Source organism: Arvicola amphibius, chromosome 12 (genome assembly GCF_903992535.2).
Source record: "Arvicola amphibius chromosome 12, mArvAmp1.2, whole genome shotgun sequence".
Classification (NCBI taxonomy): domain Eukaryota; kingdom Metazoa; phylum Chordata; class Mammalia; order Rodentia; family Cricetidae; genus Arvicola; species Arvicola amphibius.
The window spans coordinates 134,712,197-134,735,845 of NC_052058.2; the positions used below are offsets into that span (position 1 = coordinate 134,712,197).

The following is a 23,649-nucleotide window of genomic DNA, read 5'->3' on the forward strand; positions in this document are numbered from 1 at the left end:
CTAGAACTTAATTGTAATATAATCATATTAGCTAATTAACTTTTTACATGGTTGGTGTACTTAAATTTCCCCATGTTTTGCTAATTCTAATAACTATACTTTAAGATTAAAATGGCCTTGGGCATGAAGTAAAACCAGATTTTAATGAAGTTATTGCATGCTTCTCTTTTAAGATATGCGATGCTTTCCTTTTGTTCTAAGTGACTGAGAAGACAGGTTGATGAGGACATGGGAAGGGATACACACCACATATGGAGATGCCTGTGTCTTCTCCCTGAAGTGCCACAGTAAGGCAGAACCGACATTTTGCCATGCACCACGCTCTAAAAGCAATGGGATAATTGCAAATGGAGACATTTCATTTCCGCTGTTATTAAAGACAAAAAGCCTTAGAATGACTGAGCTCTGTTTGAGGGCTGAAGTTCCTTTGTGACTCTTGATGCAATTCTGCAGCACACAGATGGTCTCTAGCAACAGCCTCTTATCAGATGAACCGCCAGTTAGAAGATGTGCGTGCCTGTCCCCAACCGATAAACATGTCAGTGTGTCCTTTACACGGCACAGTAACGTGTTTTACAAAGTCAAAGACGTGATGCAGCTCAACGGCACCAGCATTTGACGCTTTTTCCGACTGGTGTCGCTGGACCTTGTAGTTTTCATCCAAGTAGTTTAGTTAGAAAATTAAATTATAAATCCTTTCCCCCACTCCATTTTAACCCATGGACGTCATCTTGATTTGGGGAATGTTTTATTGCAGGTGACTATGTTGTCATGACGATCTACTTCGAACTGAGTCGAAGAATGGGGTACTTCACCATCCAGACGTATATCCCCTGCATCCTGACTGTGGTTCTGTCCTGGGTGTCATTTTGGATCAAAAAAGATGCGACACCAGCAAGAACCACTTTAGGTAAGCTGCAAATAAAAACTTCATCCACCGTTCTGTGCAAGGTCAATGCAGAAACATTCACCAAATACCTTAATTAAAGGGAATTCAAACATAATTGATTTAAGAGCAATGTGAATTTTTCTCACTATTCAAGTTTGGTCTCTCTCACTTCTCTCTCTCTCTCTCTCTCTCTCTCTCTCTCTCTCTCTCTCATTAAGTTTTATTCAATCAAAGTGTGCATCAGAAAAATAGGCAGTTTTCTTCCAAGGAGGTTTCAAATATTTAATTTTTATAAAACTCACTTGTTAGAATATAGAAATTGTTCAGATCCTCATTGCTGATTCACTATTAGAAAAGTTTCTTGTTTCTTAGAATGGGCTCCATATAAGAAATTATATATAATTTAGCTAATGCATATAATTTATAGTTTATAATTTATAATTATATGCATTAGCTCAAGAGCCCGGAGCCATGGTGGACAGAGCATGATTTCCCAGCCCAACCAAGTTAACTTGGTTTTAGGCTATGGCGTGGGGCGGGGGGCGGGGCGGTTGTCAAAGACCTGTCGAGTAGCTGAACTGATCTTCACAGACTGCCAGTCCTCAGCACTCTTGGCTGCATTGGCAACGGTGCTGTGCAGTAGGCGGCTTCCTTACCGTCCACCCAAGCCCTGTAGCTCTCAGCTGTCACAGTATAACATCTGCTTGTCCAGGGCATTGTGGTTTGTGCTGGCCACAGGATACAATCTGATGCAGTTTGGAGTCTTAGCGCTTGTGCTCCTAACTGCCCCCTCTTCCTGTCTCTGAAGCAGACTCCCAGGTCGGCTCTCACAGTGGTCTCTGTGCCAGCATAAACTCCAAGGCCTGCTTCAGGCCTCAGATATTCTCTGCTTCTTCATTGGTCTTTGAAGGTTTTTGGAAATTCGGATCCCAAGAGAAAGGTCTCACACTGTGACCAAGGAGCTCTCTGGCTGAGAGTGCACCTAAGCCTAGCATGAGCACCTACCATTCTTTGCAAAATAATAATTCTACATTTTTTTGTAGAATGTCCCAGTTAAAATAGTAGGATAAAGCGTTTCGATCTTCTGAGGACATGAAAGTATTTTTTGGGGACTCTCGTACGTGGCATTTCTGCCATGGCCCCGTGTCTGATTGAAAGCATGAAATGAAATTGACTAATTCAAAGATCCTGGTAGGCCCTGCATCATGCCTTGGTGGCTCAGTAGAGCTGACCCTGTTGGCGGGGATGTAGGTGAGCTAGCCCCAAGGGTGTGAGCCTGGGAAAGCTGACCCCATTACTAGTTTGTCCTGTGGTAGCGTGAGCAAGGGGGAGATACCCCCCTTGACCCTGCAGCAGATGAGGGAGCTAACCCTCCACCTCCCCAGCTGCAGCACTCAGGAAGGCTGGTCCTGTACCTCACCGGGGCAGCACAATAGAACTGACTGTATTGCCAGGGATGCAGATGAGCCCAGTCCAGAAACATGAGCATGGGAGCTCTGGCCCTCGACCCCACCACTCACCTGCCAGATGGTGGCTTGAGTGAGGGAAAGATACCCTGCCCCCACCCTTCAGCCTACTGTGGCAGTTGGGAGAGCTATCCTAAGGGAATAATGGGAGAGCCCTTCCTGCCCCTTCACCAGGTGCAACACTTGGCTTCTGCTCCTCTCCTCGGCAACACGGTAGAGCTGGCCCTGGTGGTGTAGGTGTGGGCGTGAAAACAGGAGAACTGGTCCCGCCCCTTGCTCCTTGCTGTGTAAAGTGAACTAGTCCCGGGCAGCAGCAGGGAGCTCACCCTGGTGGTGGGGACAGGGAGAGACTGTGGGCTTGGACCCAGCGTTGTGTTGGCAGAGCATGTGAAGGAGCAGGTCCTGCAGATCCAAAGCTTCGGGATCTCCACGACACAGGCAACAATGGGATTATCCAAGCAGAGTCCCAGTATCCACAGCATAGCGGAAATCAGAGGCCTCAAACCCGACCAGTCACTCTTTATGCGAGTAAAGATTCATAAACTAAATGGCTTACGGTGTGACTCACATCTACGATGAGATTTTTCTTTTCTCAGAAATGTTATTTTATTGGCGGGGGAGGTTGCAAGGGCAGAGGGTGGATACGAAGGGACGGGAAGATGGGGAGATGAGTGGGATAGAGATGCATGATGTGTAAGACACAAAGAATAAGCAGAAAGGAAATTAGAAAAGAAGACAAGCAAAGATCCTGCTGGATGAGGACTCTGATGCCATACTCAGGTTGGCACTTTAATTGCCTAGAATATATGCTTCCCCTATGTATATCTGTCTATCTATGGCATGTATAGAAAACATATTAAACAGATCCTCAATAGTTTTTGAAGTAAATGTCTAATCGCTATGGTCTAAATTCAGCACCGAAATGCACCTTTTAAGAAATGATCCTAATTTAAATAGTAAGACCTGCCCACATTTGTTCTGTATGATTTTGAAGGACCCAGAGGCATTTATACCTATGATGAACAGCAGCGAATACGTCCTTGCTCTCTGCTCTCCGTGCGCTGCGGCTTGAACCTGGGTTGCTGCCTGTGATCATGACATAGTGTTCTTTCTCTGGCGCTACTGCCATGGAACCTTTAGGAGAAGAGGCCTGACTTCTAGAAGACAGTTGCTAATCAGGCCTCGGAAGGCTGCACCCAGTTCTAGGTCAGCCCCGTTCCCTGCCCATGGTTTGCTCTCCATGTGAGGAACTCTGTAATGTGCTTCCTGTTGTGATACCAATGTGAGATCCCCCGCAGGGTCTAATGTCCAGATGGTAGCGCTGTTTTGGGACGTTCAGAAACATTGGGACATGTGTCAGCGAGGGCAGGTATATGAGGGGGTAAGTCTAGTGTAGCCAAGCTTATCAGAGCTCCCTGCTGCCTCATTGGCTGAGGTGTGAACAGACCATGTAACAAGTTCGCACCTGGAGGAGCCTAGCACCGGCCGCCACACCTTTGCTGCCAATGCAGTGAGCCAAGATAGAGCGTCCTTCACGGACCTTGCACGTGCCATTTGACGAAAGTGATAAGAGAACAAGCTAACGAGCTATGTCTCTGCTCCATGGGAGAACACCTTGCGTCTAATAGATCTGGCACAGACTCTCCATATACTAAAGTTAGCTTTACAAGGAACACACTTGGATGGTAACGTCAAAAGTGTGCAATTTCTAGAGGAAAACTTATGAATCTAATATTGGATTACATAAAACAGTTTTCTCAAAAAACAAAAGGTTTAAATGAAGAAAACAAGAATATTTAGAACATAAAAGATATTTGAATAAATATGTACTTCATGTTATTGGACAATATAGACCACCATGAAGATTTACTAGTTATATATAATAAAGGCACCTGAAAATTCCTTCCCATTTAACTTTAGTAAAATTGTATGGGGCTAGGAGAAATTTTGACTATAGATAAGAGTCCTTGTATTAATGACTTCTGACAAAATATGTTATAACAACTTTTTTATAAGTATGCAATTTTTATCAATTTTATTGAGCTATACATTTTTCTAAGAGCTTTTAATTACTGTAGAATAGTATTTTTAAACACAGACACTAATTCCCTAGATATCCAAAATACAATCAAAAGTCATACCATCAAGCATGTCACCTGGAGGCAGCAAAGATATTGGCATTGCATAAGCAGGCTTCTCAAAGGCCAGCGAGAACATGTCTGAGGAGCATGCTTGAGGTGAACGAATGCAAGAGCACAGCTCATGAAGACAGAACCGTGCAGTGGAGAACCATGTACATGTTTAGGACAGGTGACACCTTAGTGAAAGAAAGAACTCACAAGATTGATCATGCCAGGGGAAAGAATCTGTGGACTTCAGTGTAAATCAAGAAAAATTGGTGCCACAAGGAGAAGACATAGACTGAAAAAATATGAACATATTGACCGACCCTAGAGCCTGTGAAATACCAAAGAATAAAGTCTAACATTTCCACCATAGATGTCCCAGAAGAAGCCCATTAGGCTGAAAATGTACTCAAAGAAATAGTAGCTAAATATTTCTCCAGTTTTCCAAAAAGCAGACAGATGCGCATATTCATGGATCTGAGTAAATTCCAAGCATGATAGGAATTCATGCTAAGACAAATTACAATCAAATTCAAAAATGGAAAAAGATTCTTGAAAGTAGTAGAGAAAAAAAGACATGATCCTTCTTACAGGGCATCACAGCCGGAATGACAACGGGTTCTTGTTGAAGCCATAGAGGCACAAAGGAAACAGGCTCTCAACCTGAATTTTAAAACTATTGAGAATCTAACGTGGTCTGAATAAGCTTTAACTCTTTAAAGAAAATATTTAGGACAACTACATTGTAATCATAGAAAAGTAAAAAGCAATAAGGTGTCTACATTTTGTTGAAATGGGGATAAACCCTGCGTGCCCACTAATTGGTGGATCCCTTGACATGCTACACAGTGTGACACTGTGCCCTTATATAGTACACCATATGGTGCGCTCAAAGACATCATAGGGCCTGCAGGTGCTGCCAAGGGCCTTAAAATCTGAAACCATCAAGAAGGAAGTCTACAGATGATCGTGGTAACTTACAGAACAGCAGGAAAGAAAGTCAGAAACAAGAAGACAAATGGAACAAATGAAACACAGAAAGAGGCACGATGGTGTCCCCTATGATTTAATAACTGTGTGTGGGTTGAGCCACGAAGGTTCACCAATTACAGCACAGAGGTTCTGAGTGGGAAGTGTGAAAACTGGTCCATGCTTATTTTTCAGAGAGGGCATCTCAGAGTGATGCTGGGACTGAGTACAGAAGGGTCAGAGCTTACACAGCAAGCAGGCAGGAAGCCTGGAGTGTAGAGCGGCATAGGACGTCCGGGAAGGCTAAAGGCTGCGTCTCTATCTGAGAGCAGAGAAAAGGTGAAATGCCAAACAAGCAGTGAATGACAAAAATCTGTCTTATGAGTACTCGTAGATGTAGGATTGTATCGTGGTTCCGTAACACATCAGAAATGCGGTCGGGACATGCGCTGGAGGTGCCTCCCCTCCTGACCCTCCGACTCATCTTGCACACTATGGTGTTGGTTGTTCCCCTCCTGATTGCAGCTGATCACGCTGTTCAGGCTGCTCTGCCACTGTCAAGTGTCATGGGGCAGCTGCCACATATCACCTGCCTGGGACAACACTCAAGAGTCAACGTTCAAAATCTATGTGTTTCTTACTTTGTGTCGCCTTTGGCCTTCGGGTCTGGTGCACTGTCCCCTTACACTGACAACTGTCCCCTCTGCAGGCATCACCACAGTGCTCACCATGACCACGCTCAGCACCATTGCCAGGAAGTCCCTTCCTAGGGTATCCTACGTCACCGCCATGGACCTCTTTGTGACCGTGTGCTTCTTGTTTGTCTTTGCCGCCCTGATGGAGTACGCCACCCTCAACTACTACTCCAGCTGTCGAAAGCCAGCCGTCAGGAAGAAGAAGGCATCGGTGAGTGGCTGGGTGAGCCAGGGTATCCCAGGTGTACCAGGAGGGGCGTTTAAGGAAAATGTGCGCTGACATCCTGTTATACGTCCTTCGGGATCTCCGGAAGTGAGATAGACTTGTGGGCGGGGCACTAAGATGGAGATGCCGCCCACGTCTGCAGCGCTAGAGTGGGCTTATCCGAAGACTGCAGAGTTCCAAGGCCACTTTCCAACTCCGCTTTTTCTTTCTTTTGCAGTTATTGCATCCAGATTCCACAAGATGGATTCCTGACCGATTAAGCCTACAAGCACCCTCTGTATGTATAGATTTAAAGATGCCAATATTTCTGGGAACTCTGACTAAGCTAAGCTTGCACTGAAAGATATCTTCCCTCATAAATGTGAATGAGTACTGCATGTGATCCGTTGAAAACGTTTATGACTAAAAGGAACCAAGTTAGAACATTTGTACAGCAGGGGAAATATTCTAGCCTGTCTACATGGGGACCTTGATGGAGCGTGTGTGCTTGCGGCTGCACTGCAGACATCCATGTTCTATGTATCCATGCAATCTAAAAAACTAAATGATGGCCATCTCTCCAGACCAAACTTCTTTTAATATTTGAAGTAGCAACCTCCCAGGTCTTTATGTTAATTGTTATATGTGTCACATTTTATAGACGATCTGAGATGCCTGTAGTTGCATATTGAATCTATTAGAGACGTTAGCCTTCGTTTTTTAATGCAACATTTATTCTGGCTTTCGCTTCATGTTCACAGATTGGTTTTTTCCTTTTCCTTTCTTTCTCTGCCTACCCCCTGTGGTTTCTAGCCTGAATGTCCCCGCTTGAATGCCTTTCTTTCCCCACAAATAGCATGGCACCCTCATTTCCTTTTGGGCACTTTTGTGATAATGTATGCCTAAATAACAATTCATTTTATAGTCACAAGTGAAACAGAGTGCAGGGAAATCAACCCCTATTGATGCTATTAAGAAATTGGAATGAAAAGCTAGAAATGTCATTTTAAACCACTGACCCTTAGGTCATGTGGGTCATGTGTTGTGTTTACACAACACGCACACATGACCACTCCTGTCATGTGCCGTGTTTGTGTGCAACCATGATTTTCATTCCTTGATTTACTTACCCTGAATGTTTCCTGTTATCTTGCGTCATGACTGGCTCCTAGCTCTTAACAATGCCCTATACTCTGTGTATCTCAACCATTTTTTAAGAGGAAAAAAATATACAGTCTTTACTCAACAAATATGTTTCAAGGGGGTGTAGTCAGAAGGGTAGTGGGCAAGCATCTTGTCAGCCCTGAGAAGGCAAGAGAAACTGCTTCCAACGACTGTTAGACAAAGTCATAGAGAGTGAGGTGCAGAGAGACGGATGCCAATCAGAACTAGTAGCCTGAGGCCCAATGAGCACATCTTCACACCCAGAGACCTGGGTGTTGAGGAAAAATATTGATGCATCCCTCACTCCAAATGAGTAGGCTCTGTCTGAGCAAAGATTCCAGCTTTCCGACCACTGTGGATCATACTGAAAACTGTGACCGTCTGTCCTTTAAAGTACGTCCTGGTTGATGGAGAAAAACTTTAAAAAGTATTTTCCATACTAGGGGAATAAAAGCAAAATGTCTCTTCAAAGCCTGGACAGTTTCACCATGGGTGTCCCAGATGCAGGGTAGAGGACAGTGTTAATAAATTTACTCTAGACCCAGCCAAAACTGCCCCCAATTTACCCAACATAAAGGTGGGAATGAGGGGTCTCTGAGGTTTAGGACCCCTGATTGGCTGACATTTGTCTAGGGGTGTCCTGGTGAGGTGCCCTGGCAGATGATCCTATCTACAGCAGTTAGAATGTCAGGCATTTTCTTTGCATGGTCTGCCCTTGGGTGGGGGTTGGGTTATCTCAGCTTGGGGTTCTTTCCTGCTACCAGGTATTGCTTCAGGGTAAACTACTGAGACTTAGGCCTCTTATTTAAATTTATCAGTGATCAGAGTCCCAGGTAATAATGGCTGGAAGTCAAGAACTTTCTTTAGGTGACCTGCCCAGACTTAGATTATCATGGTTGGCCCCCACAGGACATAGAGAGAAGTGTTTACACAGCACACAGCACAGCCGTGGAGGGCCTGTCCTGTCAAGTCCTAAGTTCTAGTTCAGTCCTGTGAAGTGGAACTCATTTCCGATTCCCAAGCTACAGAGCTTGGAGCTCCCCTGACCACCGACTGCAGAGCTTCCACTGGACTTCAGCAACCTGGGTCTTCACTTCCCTAAGTTACAACAAGAAACATAGATCATTCATGCCCTAGGAGCCCTCCCTGCTGATTTTCCTGGAAGCGCTGAAGTCACCGTCTCTAGTGGTTTGTCTCTATCCGTAGAGACACTGCTGGTGCTCGGCCTGGCTTGGTGTCTTCCCTCAAGTGTTGGACCCTGGAGTCCAATTACCGAGAAGGAGTTGCCCCAAGAAAATACTCTCACAGCACAGTTGATGTAAAAGCAAGAGGATTTAATTGATTCTGTCGCGACAGCGTCTTTCAGCATTCGAGAAGCCAGGAAGACCCTGAATAGCTTGTACAGGCTACTTTTAAAGCAAAAAGCCACAGAAACAAGGGGGGAGTCGGGTGGTTGTTTTTCATCCTAACTGTATCTGAGGAACTGAGTCAATATGCCCTGACCAAGGCAGAGGAACTGAGTCAATATCCCCTGAGCAAGGCTGAGGAACTGAGTCAACATCTAAGGGTTATCTTGCCCCAATTTCAATAACTGAGATCTAGCTGGAGAACATCCACAAGGACACGGGGAGATGGAAAATCCCCAACATTCCAGTACATGCATGTGAAGTTGTTAGGTCCTTGGTTCCTAGGGGAGGGGGGGAAGCACTGCTGCTGAGAGGCCTCAGAAATGGCCTCAGAGTTGTCAGAAATGGCTTTAGAGTTATTTTAGAGCTTTTCACAAGGTCTACTGTCTCCTCTGCCCACAGCCCACATTCACACCATCACTGAGGGACTATGTGGTACAGAGTGTTTCAGCTCTCCGAGCGAATGAATGGCTAGCTGCAAAATGTCAAAGCCACATGTAAGAAAACTCTCAGCAGAGTTATCATCTAGTAAAGATAGATCTTTCCCAAACAGAGCTTGCCGGAAAGACGCATGTTCTTCAAATACGCTGGATAATTGGCAGAGGCGACTCTCGTGGTTTTGATATACACTTGGGCTTCAGAAGCATGAGGCCAGCTGGTGCCCATCTTCACCAGAGTTTTGCCCAGCACATCCCCCACCTCTGCTTATGTCCTAGAGCTGTGGAAGCTGCTACAGAGTGGATCTCTGAAGGCTCCCAGTAAACACAGGATGCAAAGCATCTTACCTATAGGTGGACTCTCCCCAACATCCATGGACACACATGCTTTCCCATGGGCAAAGCTCCAGAAGGCTTCATCGAATAACAAAACAAACAAAAAAAAAAAAACAAAAGAAAAGGAAATAGGTGTCATATTTCTCTTCCCATGTTTCAGTATCCATGTGGCCTAAAATTCAAGGAACAAATCTATGATAGGCATATATTTGCTACATTTGCTACAAGGTAACAGAATAGAGCCATGAAATGGCTAATACATTTTGAAACTGTATTGTTCTCCCTCCCCCCAAAATCTGAGATACAAAGTTTTAAAACGGCAACATGGTTTTCCTTGTTCACTGAGCCGCAATAGTGCAAAGCATGGGTTGTGACCAGTTCTGGGTAAGTGTGGGGTAGGCATGACCTGCATCTCTCTTGCCTGAAAGCAGACCTAAGATGTCACCTGTAGAGCTCGATGGTCTTCAGGCTGTCCTACCTGCCTTTCCTGACTGCTGTGCTATTCTTGTGCCTGCAGAACTATTCCCTCCTGGACATGAGGCCTCCACCACCTGTGATGGTCACGCTAAACAATTCCCTGTACTGGCAGGAGTTCGAGGACACCTGCGTCTACGAGTGTCTAGATGGCAAGGACTGCCAGAGCTTCTTCTGCTGCTATGAGGAGTGCAAGTCGGGCTCATGGAGGAGAGGGCGTATCCACATCGACGTCTCAGAACTGGACTCCTACTCCCGGGTCTTCTTCCCCACGTCCTTCCTGCTCTTCAACCTGGTCTATTGGGTGGGATACCTGTATCTTTAAGTGCTGCTCTGAGGATGACTGGAGAGTACTTGATTTACGTGTTTCCCTTCCCCCACCCCCAGACATGTAGTGGCCAACCAAAACGTAGCAGGGAAGACACTACTCAAGTTTGTTATGTTACCCTTTAGCAGCATGGGAGGTACTCAGAAAGTATTTCTTTATAAATATTTCACTCACAGACACTCACATGCGCGCGCGCGCACACACACACACACACACACACACACTTATACACACACTCACACACACATACATACACACAACAATTGCATTCTAAAGTGATATTCTTGCTAATCCCCTCTTTGACCTGTAGTCTGATATTTATGAATGGCCTTGGATATTAGAAGCTGCCAGTTACCATGCCAAGACCCCTGTAAGACATGCAAACGAATATCCAGAGGTCCCCTCAGGCCCTCACCCTCGTGTATCTGCCCATTGTGTTCCTTGGCACCAGTGCCTATGTGTTCAGCATCTCCCTTACTGGAGATACATCCATGCCGACCTCACTCCGAGATCCAGCTTGAGCCGCAGTCAGCTCCGGTCTTTCAGTGAGGTCTGTCTGCTCAGGCGCTGCTGTGCCTAGCTAGTGACCCTCCTCCTAGCACCCTTCCTTTCAGCCTGGGAGGTGCTCATATATATCAGCCACAAGTTTCCTTCTGTGGGGGTAAAAAAAAAATGTGTCTTTTAAAACTTGTTGCTGAGATTACAACTGCTGTTTGTCTCTAAATCTCACAACGTAGTAACTTTATTCTATCAGCTGTGTTTGTATACTGGGCTCCTGGTCGCATTTCACGTCAGCGTTTCTGTAAGAGCTGTGTTTGACAGGACCAAGTCTAAGTCTCAGATGAGGAGTGGAGCTTATATTATTGTTCGGGGTTCAGTAACTGTCTTCATCCTACAAACAAAGACAAGCAACATGGACAGGCCTTTGTTTTGAAACTGTATTCCAGAGTGTGAAATAACGTAGACGAGAATTTAATCGTGAGCATTAACTATTCAAGCCAAACCAACTTTAAATGCAAAAAAATGGCTAATGGTTATCTTGAATTACACACTTTGATGAGCAAAAATTATTTTATACTTTGAAATATGGATACATAGCAAAATCCCAAAGAATGTCCTCCCCCCCGCCAAATCAATTCTCTTTTGATATTTTTGTAACACAAAACATTTTGCTTCTTGGTAGTAGTTCTTTGCTATGACCGGATGCTTTTGTGCACTCGAGGTCCGTGACCCTTTTGAAGTATCCTTTGGCACTCTTGAGCGATATCTCAGCGTGATGACAGCATTCACTGTAGAATCCCTGTATGCTTTGCTCCCACAAAACTGAACTAATTTTATTGAGAGTCACTCAGTTTCAGTTTCTATTATACGTACTGTCCGATGACTTAGAAAAGGCAAAACATTATACAAATAGAATATATAAAAGTACTGATCTCCCACGGTTTTGAGATGGATTTCAGAAGAGATGATGGCAGTGGAAGTGTTCAGGGAAACTGAAACTAGTTATTTTTGCTAATTCTTTCTAAAACTGGTGTACATGATAGTTACTGCAGAAGGCTCCAGACAGTTGACCTCTAGCTAGAAAATTCAGTTTAAAACTTAATAAACACCCATGGAGAAGAAGCTGACGATGAGGGCTTAAATGGAATTTCTCCTCCGTTGGGAGGGAGTTTTGCATATAGTGAGCTACTTACTATCTCTGAAACACTTACCTTTGGCAGGCCGGCTCTGGAGGTGCCCACAGTAGTGAAGGCCAAGGCAAAGCAACACATGCAATCACAAACACTGAGTTTAAAATTTCTAGTAAGAATTTTAACCTATTACATTTCAAAAGTTCTGGAGAAAACTAAACTTTCTAGTAATTTTTTTTTCTCAAGGATTAAAACCTACAAGGATTGACTGTGTCAGAACTGACTCCCTGCTATCTTAGGACAACTTGAAGTTGCCTCTTCTCTCAAAACCTGTCAACATAGACTTTTCCATGCAAGACTTATGTACCCATAGCCAGTCATCATCTCCTGCCCAACCTTGGCGATGCTTTTCGAAACACCGAAAAAGCCAGCCCATGACAAGGAGCATGCCAAAGCCTGTTTCTCAGTAAAATTCAATCAACCATGTTAGCTCAAATTTCCAGGATAAACCATTCCACTGCATGGAACAGGGGAGATGCTTGCCCATTGTTCGGGGCAAAGCGGGAAGCTTTCAAACATGAACTCCGCAGAGAGTCTGGTACACCTGGAGGAGGGTAAGCAATGTTTCCCTCCTCAGACACCAGCTCTCCCACTTGATGAAAGGGACCCGTGTACAGCTCCCAAGCTCAAGCCTGGTCTATCTAGTCCGCCCCACCCCTCCATTTCTTTCGCCTGTCGAGCTGTGGAACGCTTGGCGAGTGGTCTGAACAACCTGCCTTTCAAAGGTGCTACTGCATCCCTCACTCCAAATGAGTAGGCTCTGTCTGAGCAAAGATTCCAGCTTTCCGACCACTGTGGATCATACTGAAAACTGTGACCGTCTGTCCTTTAAAGTACGTCCTGGTTGATGGAGAAAAACTTTAAAAAGTATTTTCCATACTAGGGGAATAAAAGCAAAATGTCTCTTCAAAGCCTGGACAGTTTCACCATGGGTGTCCCAGATGCAGGGTAGAGGACAGTGTTAATAAATTTACTCTAGACCCAGCCAAAACTGCCCCCAATTTACCCAACATATGCCTTAAAATAAAATGTATAGCCCCCAACATTTCCATTTTCCAGAGGTCTCCATTTCCTACAGTAACCCGTAATTCATACTAAATTTTACTGTTTTTTTAGTGCATGAATGAAAATGGGATGTCATTTTTCATATGACAACCAGACATGTTCATGTTTGCTTCAACTGAGTTAATTGCAGACTTTTACGGGTTCTTCATACATGAAAATGCTTGTCCTTAACCACAAACCATTCTCGAGTTCCATGTGGGAACAGAACAGCCCTGTTCCAGGCTGTTTGGCCTGGTAATGAGCTGCTGCCCAGAAACACATTGAGATGTGTGTTGCAGCTCTATACGATGCCACATCTGGAAAGAATGGAAGCAAGGGACCAGTCATCCCAGATCCTAGCACAGCTGGGAAGCGGTGGTCCACTCTATCCAAAGGGCTAGACAACAAGACAAACAACACCTCTGCCTCCTTGATCACTTTTATCTCAGACACCAAACTGAAAATTGTATTTGACACTTGAAGAATTGCAGCTGGTCCCCAGATACTGTTGTTCCATTCTGTCACTTCAGTGCCTGCGAGGCACCAAGCATCTTGAATCTGCTTGTGGGTTGGCAACTATTTTTTTCCTCTTAGAATTCAAAAACATACGAGTTTCCATATTAACAATAGCAAAGAGACTAGAGATAAACATAGTTTTTAACTAAGCAAGGATTGAAATGTTGAATTCCCTTTATACTGCGAGATTGTTGATTTGGAGCGTGATGACACACTTATGGAAAGGTGTTTGGGAATAGGAAGGGAAGAACCGTAATCCTAACACACAGCAGGGATCTAATTCATGATTTTCCCTGAGTTCCCTTCAAAACGGCCACCACAAGTGGCCCATAGTAAACACTGGGTCTAAGGGTGTGCAATACCAGGGTAAGCGTGGCCTAAGAACCGAATGCTCATGAAGCAGACAAGATGGATAAGCCCATCTCTGATCCCTCACTGTCTTACCTTCCATCGTAAACATGGAGTCTAACACAGAGAAGGAAAGAAAGACCCGTGACTTGTGATGTTATGGTAACACAGTCACCAGTCCCAGAATAAGAACTTGCTTTGTCTTTTAAATAGTTTATGGCTTTGAAGACTTAAAGTTAGAATGTTTCTGCTTCCCCCTTTTAAGATGTCTTCAGCTTATAAGATAATAACCCCATGATAAAAGCTTGAGCTAATTCTGTGAAGTTTAAAAGAGAAGATGGTTCCGATTATTTGCTTCCAACGTGTCTTTTAGTAGAATGATTCTTTGGTTCTAATCTTCCCAGTAAGACTTTTAAACCTCTTTGTTACCTTTCCTGCAATAAAATCCCAGACTTAAACCACCTTACATAGTACGAAAATCTGAATTGAACTCTTACTGGTTATTAAAAAGTTTCCATGCTTTGAGTTAATCAGGTGTCTCAAGATAATGTTATATAAGCTAGTAAATAATTACACACACACACACACACACACTCCACACCCAGAATAAGGAAAGTTTGAATGTTGTTTTGGATAGAAGCTAAAGCAAAAGGGAGCTATAAAAGGTCAAGTTTGGTAATTGAGGCAAATGTAAATGCTTTGCTTGGTCTATTCAGTTAAGACCAGAGTTAAGACTACTTTATCCCTTAACTCTTGACAGCTGTAAACAGTGCAGGGCTCTCCTGGCCCAAGGAACAGGCTGCAGGGGGTGAGTCAACAATAGTTACTGTGGGGAGGAAAGACCTGTCTGTCTGCTGTGTAGTTTAAACTAAGCAGATTGGGGGTGGGGGTGGGGGAATTGACTTTCAACAACCAAACCTCTCAAACTGAGCTAGTCCCTGCTTCGTTTTGTTCTTTTCTAAATATTTAAAGATGCTTCTTCCTACTTTTGCCAATAAGTACAGTCTGCCTTCTGCATCCATGTGTTCTGAATCTGTGATTTCAGCCACCGTCAAGAATGTCCAACCCGAGCATGGGAAGGCATTTCTCCTGGTCGTTATTACTGGTGTAGAATTGTCTTCAGCAGTGTAAGCCACCTCATGGTGATTGAACTGGTGGAGAACTGCGTAGTGTCTGTGCATACAATATACCACTGCATTACAGGGACTTGTGTAACGGAGGGTTCTCTTATCCTGAGGGTTCCTGGGACAAGCCCCCTACAAATCTGGGGGAACATTACAGTCGTAATGTTTATATTCCCTACAACAGGCTTAGATCCAGATTATCTCCTGGTTGCCCTGCCCACTGAAGTACCCTCTCAGTAAATGTAACAAAGCCAGTGCTCATTTTCTTAAATATGCATTTCTTAGATCAGGTGCTTACAGCATGGCTAATTCAGTTCCCCGAGTACCATACATCTCAAAATTATGATATTGTCATTAGCTTCCATTCACAAAAGAAAGTTCCCTGTTACCACGGATCTCTTTTTAAGACACAAGACTTTCTATAGTGAAACCCAAAACCACTTTAGGGAAAAAGACCTTTGACCCTAAGCTGTAGCTTTATGAACATTGTGAGACTCGATGTGGAAGCCAGAAAAGGTCATGCATGACTGGAACAGAGGTGACAGGGGTCCACCTTCTGATTTTCTCCCCAAACAGACTGAGTTCTTAATGTTGACGTCTGCCGCCTGGCAGAGTCTGGCAAGTCCTCCTGGCAAGGATGAGCCTGCACCTACTACACGATCTCTCAGGACAGTTAGCTGGATAGGCACTCCTAAGTCTCCTTGTCAGCTGTCACAGGAGCCCAGACCAGCCTACATCACTTTCTTAGACACTGAGCTGGTGTCTTGACTCACGGGAATCTGTTGGGAAGATTCTCCAGACTCATCCTTTAAAAGTCTTCCCACTGTGAGATTGGGGATTGTCAGGGGCGAGGAATGAGGGCTTTGCAATAATTAATAATTACTACAACAGATTTTTATCAAGAATTGTTCAGATTTTTAACAGGAAAGATTTTTGTCATTTTATGTTTGTGTGAAGTCCCCCAAGACACAGAACCCCACATTGGGAAGATCTGACTGCCCTACCCTCTGTTTAGCCTTGACAGTCACAGATGACATCCAGTGAGCTGGGCACATCATTGTATCGTCCTGCTTTCAGGGTGGTCTGGAACATTTAAAAATGAAGAAGAAAGATAAGAAACAAACAATATCTTGTTAAGAAACTGTCCCCATGATTGAAAACAGAAAATGCACATAACTTTGAAGAGTGAAGGTTCATCTTGTCCGTCAAATACGCAGGAAGGGTGGGGCATGACTTCCACCATGATTCTTGTCCACATCCTAACTTGTAGCTATTAACGCAATGCAGAGATTTGGTGTCTTTTCTAAGCTGTCGCAGAATTAGGCCATATATCAAGAAAAAATGACAACAAGCGTTTCAAAGGTTTAATTTTCATGTTAGATCAGAGTCCAGATTTCTGCTCTTTCCTCAGAAGTCCCTCCACCCCGCCTAGAGAACCACCCAGCGTGTGAGGTGTGCCTGCCACCCGGCCTTTTCTTGCTTGTCACTTTTCTTCCTGTCATTTTTGGTCATTTCCTTCTAGAGAGCATTTGGATTGGCTAGGAAGGCTTTCTTTTTGCTCATGCAGCAGCATCTTTGGAAGCTGCTAGTTTTGTTGCCCAGAGAAACCACTACTTTGTCTCTAGCCATGTAGCTTGGGTCTTAGAGTTACTGCCCAGCAGTTCCTGTTGCCATTTTCTTTAGCTATGATCCCTTTAAATACATAGTAGTGACGTGTTTACTATTGTTTTCTTCGTTTTGACTCCAGCTTAGAGTAATGATGGGAACACCCCCAAAGACTCAGTGGCCAATTGCGCTAGTAAGCCACTTTTCCATACTGACATGTTTGTGTATAGATACGAGTTGTTTTTATGAGCGGCACCTGAACTCTGGACTCAGCGAAGCTTTGCTTTGTTTGTGTTTTCCGTGAAAGACTCTAGAAGTGTGGCAGTTTTCGGGTTACTGACCTGTATCTTGTTCACAGTGACAGGGGAATCTTGTGTTTACATACAGTGGCATGTGTTTCTGTGTTAGTGTGTACAGCGGTCAAACTGGACAACTTATTAATGTGTGTGTTACTCTACCCGTCACCCCAAATGTAGTTGAAACACTTAGGAGCACAGCTTCCTAGTGACAGCATGTTAGTTTAGTGAGCCTCTGGTTAAGACAAACAGGAAACGGGGGGAGGGGAGAAGAGGAAAGGGAAAGAGGGGCCCAGATAGAGTAAGAGACAATCATTGTATTTTCCCAAAATATGGGATCAAATACTTAAAAAAAATCAAGATGAGGTGCCTGAACAGAAGCCGATGTGGAGAACATGTTCTCCACAGGGTTGCTTGGGGTGCCTTGGTTTTATGTGCACTGTGGCCAGGCTTCTCTGATGGGGTGAAAGTCCTCCTCAATATTTATATGGTACACTGACGTTGGAGTGTTACTTGAGAAGTCACATAGTTGTTCACAGATAAACCTGGGTAGGATGGGAGCTGGCTGGAACCTTCAAAGCCTAGCTATCAGCCACAGAGTATTCAGGGCCGTTCTATGAAGTAAAACATGCACGACCCTGGGCCATGTCTCAGGCAAAAAGATGCGGGGTCTACTCTGTCTCCTTGGAGCCCTTGCAGCCTGTGGAGCCCACGGTGGGCTGATCCCAGAATCCCACAGCATTGCAACATCAGTTCTGAGCAAGGGATGAGTGTGGAAGGGTTCGGCTGCCCTGCCCAAGTGCTGGCCCCTCAGAGAGGTAGGGTCGGGGTCAGAGGATGGCCCCTCACGAGTGGCTTTCAAGAGCCCTGGGTGCTCTGTTGTCCCTGAGAGTCCTCTCCACCAGAAAACGTGAGTCCCTGTACCCTGCATCTCGTGGTGTCCTAGTGAAGCGAGGGCGCCCTTGTGCCCAACGTGCCTTGGCAACTCCCCGGCGGCACCGCGCCCTGCCTTGCACGTCGCGACCCCGCCGAGCCCTCAGGGCCAAGCCCAGCCAGAAGCCAGCTGAGCCTCGTGGCTGGGTCGCCCTCTGTATTTGTATTTGGATTCCTATGTTTGTACTTCTGATACAAATAAATGCACATGTTGTCAGAAATACTGAACTGCACGTCCTTCTAGTTTGAGCGCCAAGTGGGTGGGCACTGCAGGCACTGAGGGTGAGTGACAGCAACTGCCCCTCGCTGATGCGCATCTCTTGGGAGCGGGACGCCATAACAGAATCTACACCTGGGGGAGTAGGTCGGGACGGTTATGGCAGCAGAGTTGAAAGGGTTAGTTCTGAGGGACGCTCCTCTCTCCACTCCTGCCCAAGCTCATGTACAGGAACTTTCGAACCAACCATAGGACGCAGGACACTTCTGTCCAGTCAAGTCAAGGCAGATGTGCCTGCCTTCAAGTCCACCTGCCGCGCGGGGATGGATTTGACCAGAAATGACCTGACATCACAAGGAGACATGGGCTCAACAGCGAACTCCCTGATCCTCTGGCTCTTGCGATCTTTCTGCCCTTTCCACAACATTCCCTGAGCCTTAGGTGGAGTGGTCTGTAGATGTATCCATTGGAACTCGGCTCCACAGCTCAACATTTTGATTGGCTGTGGTTTTCTGTAGTGATCTCTTTCTGTTGCCAGGAGACGATTCCTTGAGGAAGGGGAAAGATTACACTCTTCTGTGGGTACAAGGACAGGCTGTTTATAGATTGCTGTTAAAGATTATGCTGGTTTAGTTAAATTGTATGTCCTCCTCCAGTATCCATGGCTTCATTAGCTCTGAGCAGTTGGCTAGGTTTTCAGTACCAAGCTACACACAAATGTCTCACCAACATGACTGCCTAAACACGAGCGGAACAAGGATACCAGTAGGCATGCCAAAGTGGACAGGAGGAAACACATGGGGCCTCAACCCTACACAAAGAACTACATACACATGCCCAGAGCAAGGAAAAATAGTCTCCACAGGGAAGAACACACCAACCCATTATCTAACACCAAATGGTTAGGACCAAAAAAAGTAAGTACAAGTACCATTATAAGACTGAGCAGCTTATATTTAGGGATATATATATATATATATATATATATATATATATATATATAGTGTGTGTGTGTGTGTGTACACATATATGTTCATGCATGCAATAACAGTAAATGGGAAAGGAGACCATAAATTTGAAAGAGAGCAAGGAAGGCTATATGAGAAAGTTCTGAGGGAAGAAAGGAATGGGAGAAGTGTTATATTATCACCAAAACCTAGTTTGGGGGTCTAGTCCTATTCTGGCACCATAAGTGGCTGGGATCTAAGACTATCTGAAGGTCAAACATTGGCCCTTGACACAGGCACAGATGTTAGTCTTGACATACAGTAATAATCCCACTCGTTATTAAGGGGTCAATTTAGAACAATCCAGTTTGGGCTCCATAGGTAGATAGGTAGATTCTATGTCCCTAAACAAAAACAATACAACAATAAAAACAGACAAAAGAAGAAAATTGGATACAAGATCACCCCAAACAATGAAATCAAACAGAAAAACAACTACCCTGGGGTAATAGCTCAGGGGATGTTAGAAGCTGCTACGTCACACTTGGGTTCATGTGAATGGGACACATTTTTCTAAGAACAAACCCAGGTTGGGAATTGATACATCGCATATTAGTTTTGCTCTTCCTGGATGAGCATTGCACAGGAGTGGGGGGGGGGCAGTGGAGAATGTGAGGTTCTGTTAGCGCAGACCACTTCTCATGCAGGACAGTCCCCCAGGACTCATGCCAGTGCTCCTGATGCTACTGAGGCTGATCTTATGCTCGAGCAGTGGAGAACCTGCCATGCTCATTCACTCCTTCTTAGAGTTGTGGTCCAGCTCTTTGTGATCAAAGGAAGATCAGAGCCACAGCAGCAACAGGGAACATCAGAACAGGTGGCAGTTCTAGAGGACAGACTGCGCACACCCAGTCATACACGCCATGAAGCATCTGGTTGTGGAGGTTCTGGCTTTGTCACCGGTTTATCCAGGAAATATCTGGGACTTGACATACTTAGCAAAATGCAAAAAGAAAAAAAAACCCTGAAAGCTTCAAGGGTGACTTCACACTCCAGCCAGCCTTTGCATAGCCTCGGTTGTGTGGAGTAGATCACAGAGGCCATTCTTTGGATATCTTAGACATTTAACTAATTTAACATTACTTATTTTTGAGAGGCTTCACTATCCAGAAACTATCTTTAAAATATGCCAAAATGTCAGTCTGGAGTCACCTGTGCTTCATAGGAACCAATATAAATCAATAACAGCTACAAACAAAGCAAGACAATATCCACAACAACACAGCAACGATGGGGCATTTGGCTGTTCTCTTGCTTGGTGGTTTGATTTGTGAATTAGGCAAAGTACTTTCTCCTGCTCAGAAGCAGAATGGCTGTGACCCCCAGGTCACACCCACAACCTGGCAGTGCTGCTTAGGAGAAACTTCACAAAGAACCAAGACGTGGAACTCTGCCCCAATATCCTGTCCTCTTATCTCTTCTGTAAACTCTCCAGCGAATTTTCTGAAGTCATGGCTTCTGTGGGATACTATCCTCAGGATGACACCCCTCCCTCCTCTTCTCATATCTGAGGCAGATTTACAGAATACTCGGCTCAGAAGGAAATGCCCATGCCTGTACCCCAGAACGCGGCAGGCACTCTGAAGAGGTAGGAGCCTGGGGACATGAGTGGTAATCTATTTTAAGGATGCAGAAATGGAAAGGGATACACTCCAGAGCTGGTATAGCTAGTTATCTATAAAGGCTTAAGGGTTATTAATAGTTAATTCCATGAGATGCTTAACAAGGCATTTCAGCACTTACAGCCATTATATTTAAATGCTTAAGGATAATTAATAGTTAATTCCATGAGACACTTACAAGGCATTTCAGCATCTATAGCTGATGAGATCAGACAATTTTCTTGATACAGTCTAAAGGAAGAATTCCAAACCTCTAGACAGTTAAGATGTCAGAATGGACAAATAAGTATGACTAGTCTGTGTTCCCATCTGAGCGCAGGCTGAACTCAAGCATATGCCCCTAATCTGGAGACCAAGAAAGTCATTTAGTGAAAGAAACTACTGTGCACAGATGACAGTTGGAAATGATTTTGGTGGGACTCATAATATCCCAAAGGAACAGAACTAGGTGACTCAGTACACACGACCAGCTCTTGGGACTAAGAAGAAGCCATGGTATGGTGCTGGATAATTGTCTATATTCTGTCAATTATATTTTAAATAAACACTGATTGGCCAGTAGCCAGGCAGGAAGTATGGACAGAAAACTCAGACAGCAGAATGGTGCCCACATGGACAACTGCATCCACATAAAGTGTGACAGAGCTTGGGAAGTAAATCTAGACAAAAAAGAATAGAGTTAAGCACAGCTTATTGATAGCAGCATTTTCTCAGGTGGCTCTGTTTGCTAGAGGCAAATGTGTCTCATTTAAGAGAGGCTTCCTGACTCAGCTTTAGCTGTAAAACCTTGCAGCTCTTTTAAGAGGTCCTGCCAAGAAACACTTAAATGGTGTTGATAAAAAGCTAACTGCATGCTTTTTGGTTTTCAGCGGTAGCAGGCAAAAAGCTGCACTGTTTTAAAATGCCAGCTTTCTGGGCCGTCCTGCCAGCACAATCTCTGACTCTTTCAGGCAACAGGTCCAGCTACAGAGCATTTGAGTGTGGTCTGTGAGCAGACTGCTGCAGCTTGCTTGCTGGCAGGGACATTGAAACACCATGGAGTTGTGGCAATAAACATGGCTACAGCTGGTACTGGTGCATCTGCCATGAGGCTGGAATCTCAGAAAGCTAAGTGTCAAAGCCATGACTTTAATCCTCTCCATATTGCTTAGCAAATTAAAGATTCACATGGTCAGAAAAATAGAGATACAGTAAAGAGAGATTCAAAGAAAACTTCTAAATAATTTACAATGTGTTAAAAATATATGGATGCTTAGGAGAGAAAAGAAAAAGGTTAAAGTCCTTAAAAAAGAAAGAGAGTAATTGGGTGTGGTGGTACACACCTTTAATCCCAATACTTGGGAGACAGAGGCAGGCAGACCTCTGTAAATTCAAAGTATGGTGTCACAAGCCTTTAATCCTAGCACTTGGGAGGCAGAGGGAGGCAGATCTGTGAGTTCAAGGACAGTCTGGTCTACAGAGTTAGTTACAAAGATACACAGACAACCTGTCTCAAAAAGCCAAAAAGTAAAAATAAAAGAAATAGAGGTTAAAATAAAGCCACATAAAGACAAAAATGCACAGAGAGTCTGGATACTGTATGTTATTATGCTATCTTTAAATTGTTTGAATGCTGAGGAAGGAGCAATAGCTGCTAAAAGATATTAATAAATATAAATAAATATAATAATATATTAATATATAATATATTAATATATATAAATTAATATATAATATATTGATATATATATTAATATATAAAATAATATATAAATATAATAATAAATATAAATAAATATAAATAAATTTATTTATAAATAAATAAATATATATAAATTAATATATAAATATAATAATAAATATAAATAAATGCTGCTGAATTAATCCAAGATAGGTATTTTGAAAATACCTTGACTTCAAAATTGAAGTTAAAAGGTATGTTACTTTGGAGAAGAGATTTTGCTTTTGTTTCCACAGGAAATGAAAGGCTGTGGATTCATTCTGAGTTAAGAAAAATTAGGTTTGATCAATAAAGACCACCTGAGAAATCTCCAGTAAGAAGAAATGGCCTGGATGTCTGAATTATACATCCAGAACAGATTCAAGACTACTGCCTGAGATGATCAAGCCTTACAGGATACTCCAGTCAGGACTTGATCATAATTCTAAATTTTCTTTAGGTCCCCATAAGATTATCAACACCTCCAACCAGAAGGAAGTAGCCTGGAAAACTATGCCCACATTCCCAAAAAATGGACTATGGATGTTCCTGTTTTTTGTTTTTGTTTTTGTTTTTTAAAGAGGGGGAAGTGGTGCGGGAAAATTATTTATATTCTATCAATTGTGTTTTAAATAAACGCTGATTGACCAATAACCAGTCAGGAAATATGGACAGAAAACTCAGGCAACAATGGTATATTGATATGTGTCTTTCCCTGGGGCACTAGACATCCACCTGGTACTGAGTTCATTACACTGAACCCTCTATAGCCTTGCACTGACACTGAATGCTCTTTTTCTTGTCCTTTAAAAAAAAGTAAAAGATTTAAAGTCTTCCAGATAAGACTTTGCCAATCCTGTCTGATAGCCATGAACATGCTTGCAGGGGGACTTTTTAGACCGTGGGAGGGATAACACATCATGTCGCTCTTCAGGCAGTGAAATCAGCTTTTCAGACAGTCTCATAGATTTCACATAGAAACAAATGCTTTCGTTGGTGACATAGGCTTGACTATCCATGTGTGATGCAGTAAATGGTGTATGAATACGCCT

General features: G+C 43.9%; 1 protein-coding gene across 1 annotated transcript in view; it reads left to right on the plus strand.

Moving 5' to 3' along the window:
• Gabrg3 (gamma-aminobutyric acid type A receptor subunit gamma3) overlaps positions 1–10,552 on the plus strand; it is a 544,483-nt gene extending 533,931 nt beyond the window's left edge. Inside the window, exons 7-10 of the mRNA XM_038313696.1 lie at positions 758–910; positions 6,160–6,356; positions 6,589–6,648; positions 10,211–10,552. Of these exons, the coding sequence (XP_038169624.1) occupies positions 758–910; positions 6,160–6,356; positions 6,589–6,648; positions 10,211–10,492 (692 nt within the window). The 3' untranslated portion in view covers positions 10,493–10,552. The remainder of the gene's footprint in view (positions 1–757; positions 911–6,159; positions 6,357–6,588; positions 6,649–10,210) is intronic.
• The last annotated feature ends 13,097 nt before the right edge of the window (positions 10,553–23,649 follow it).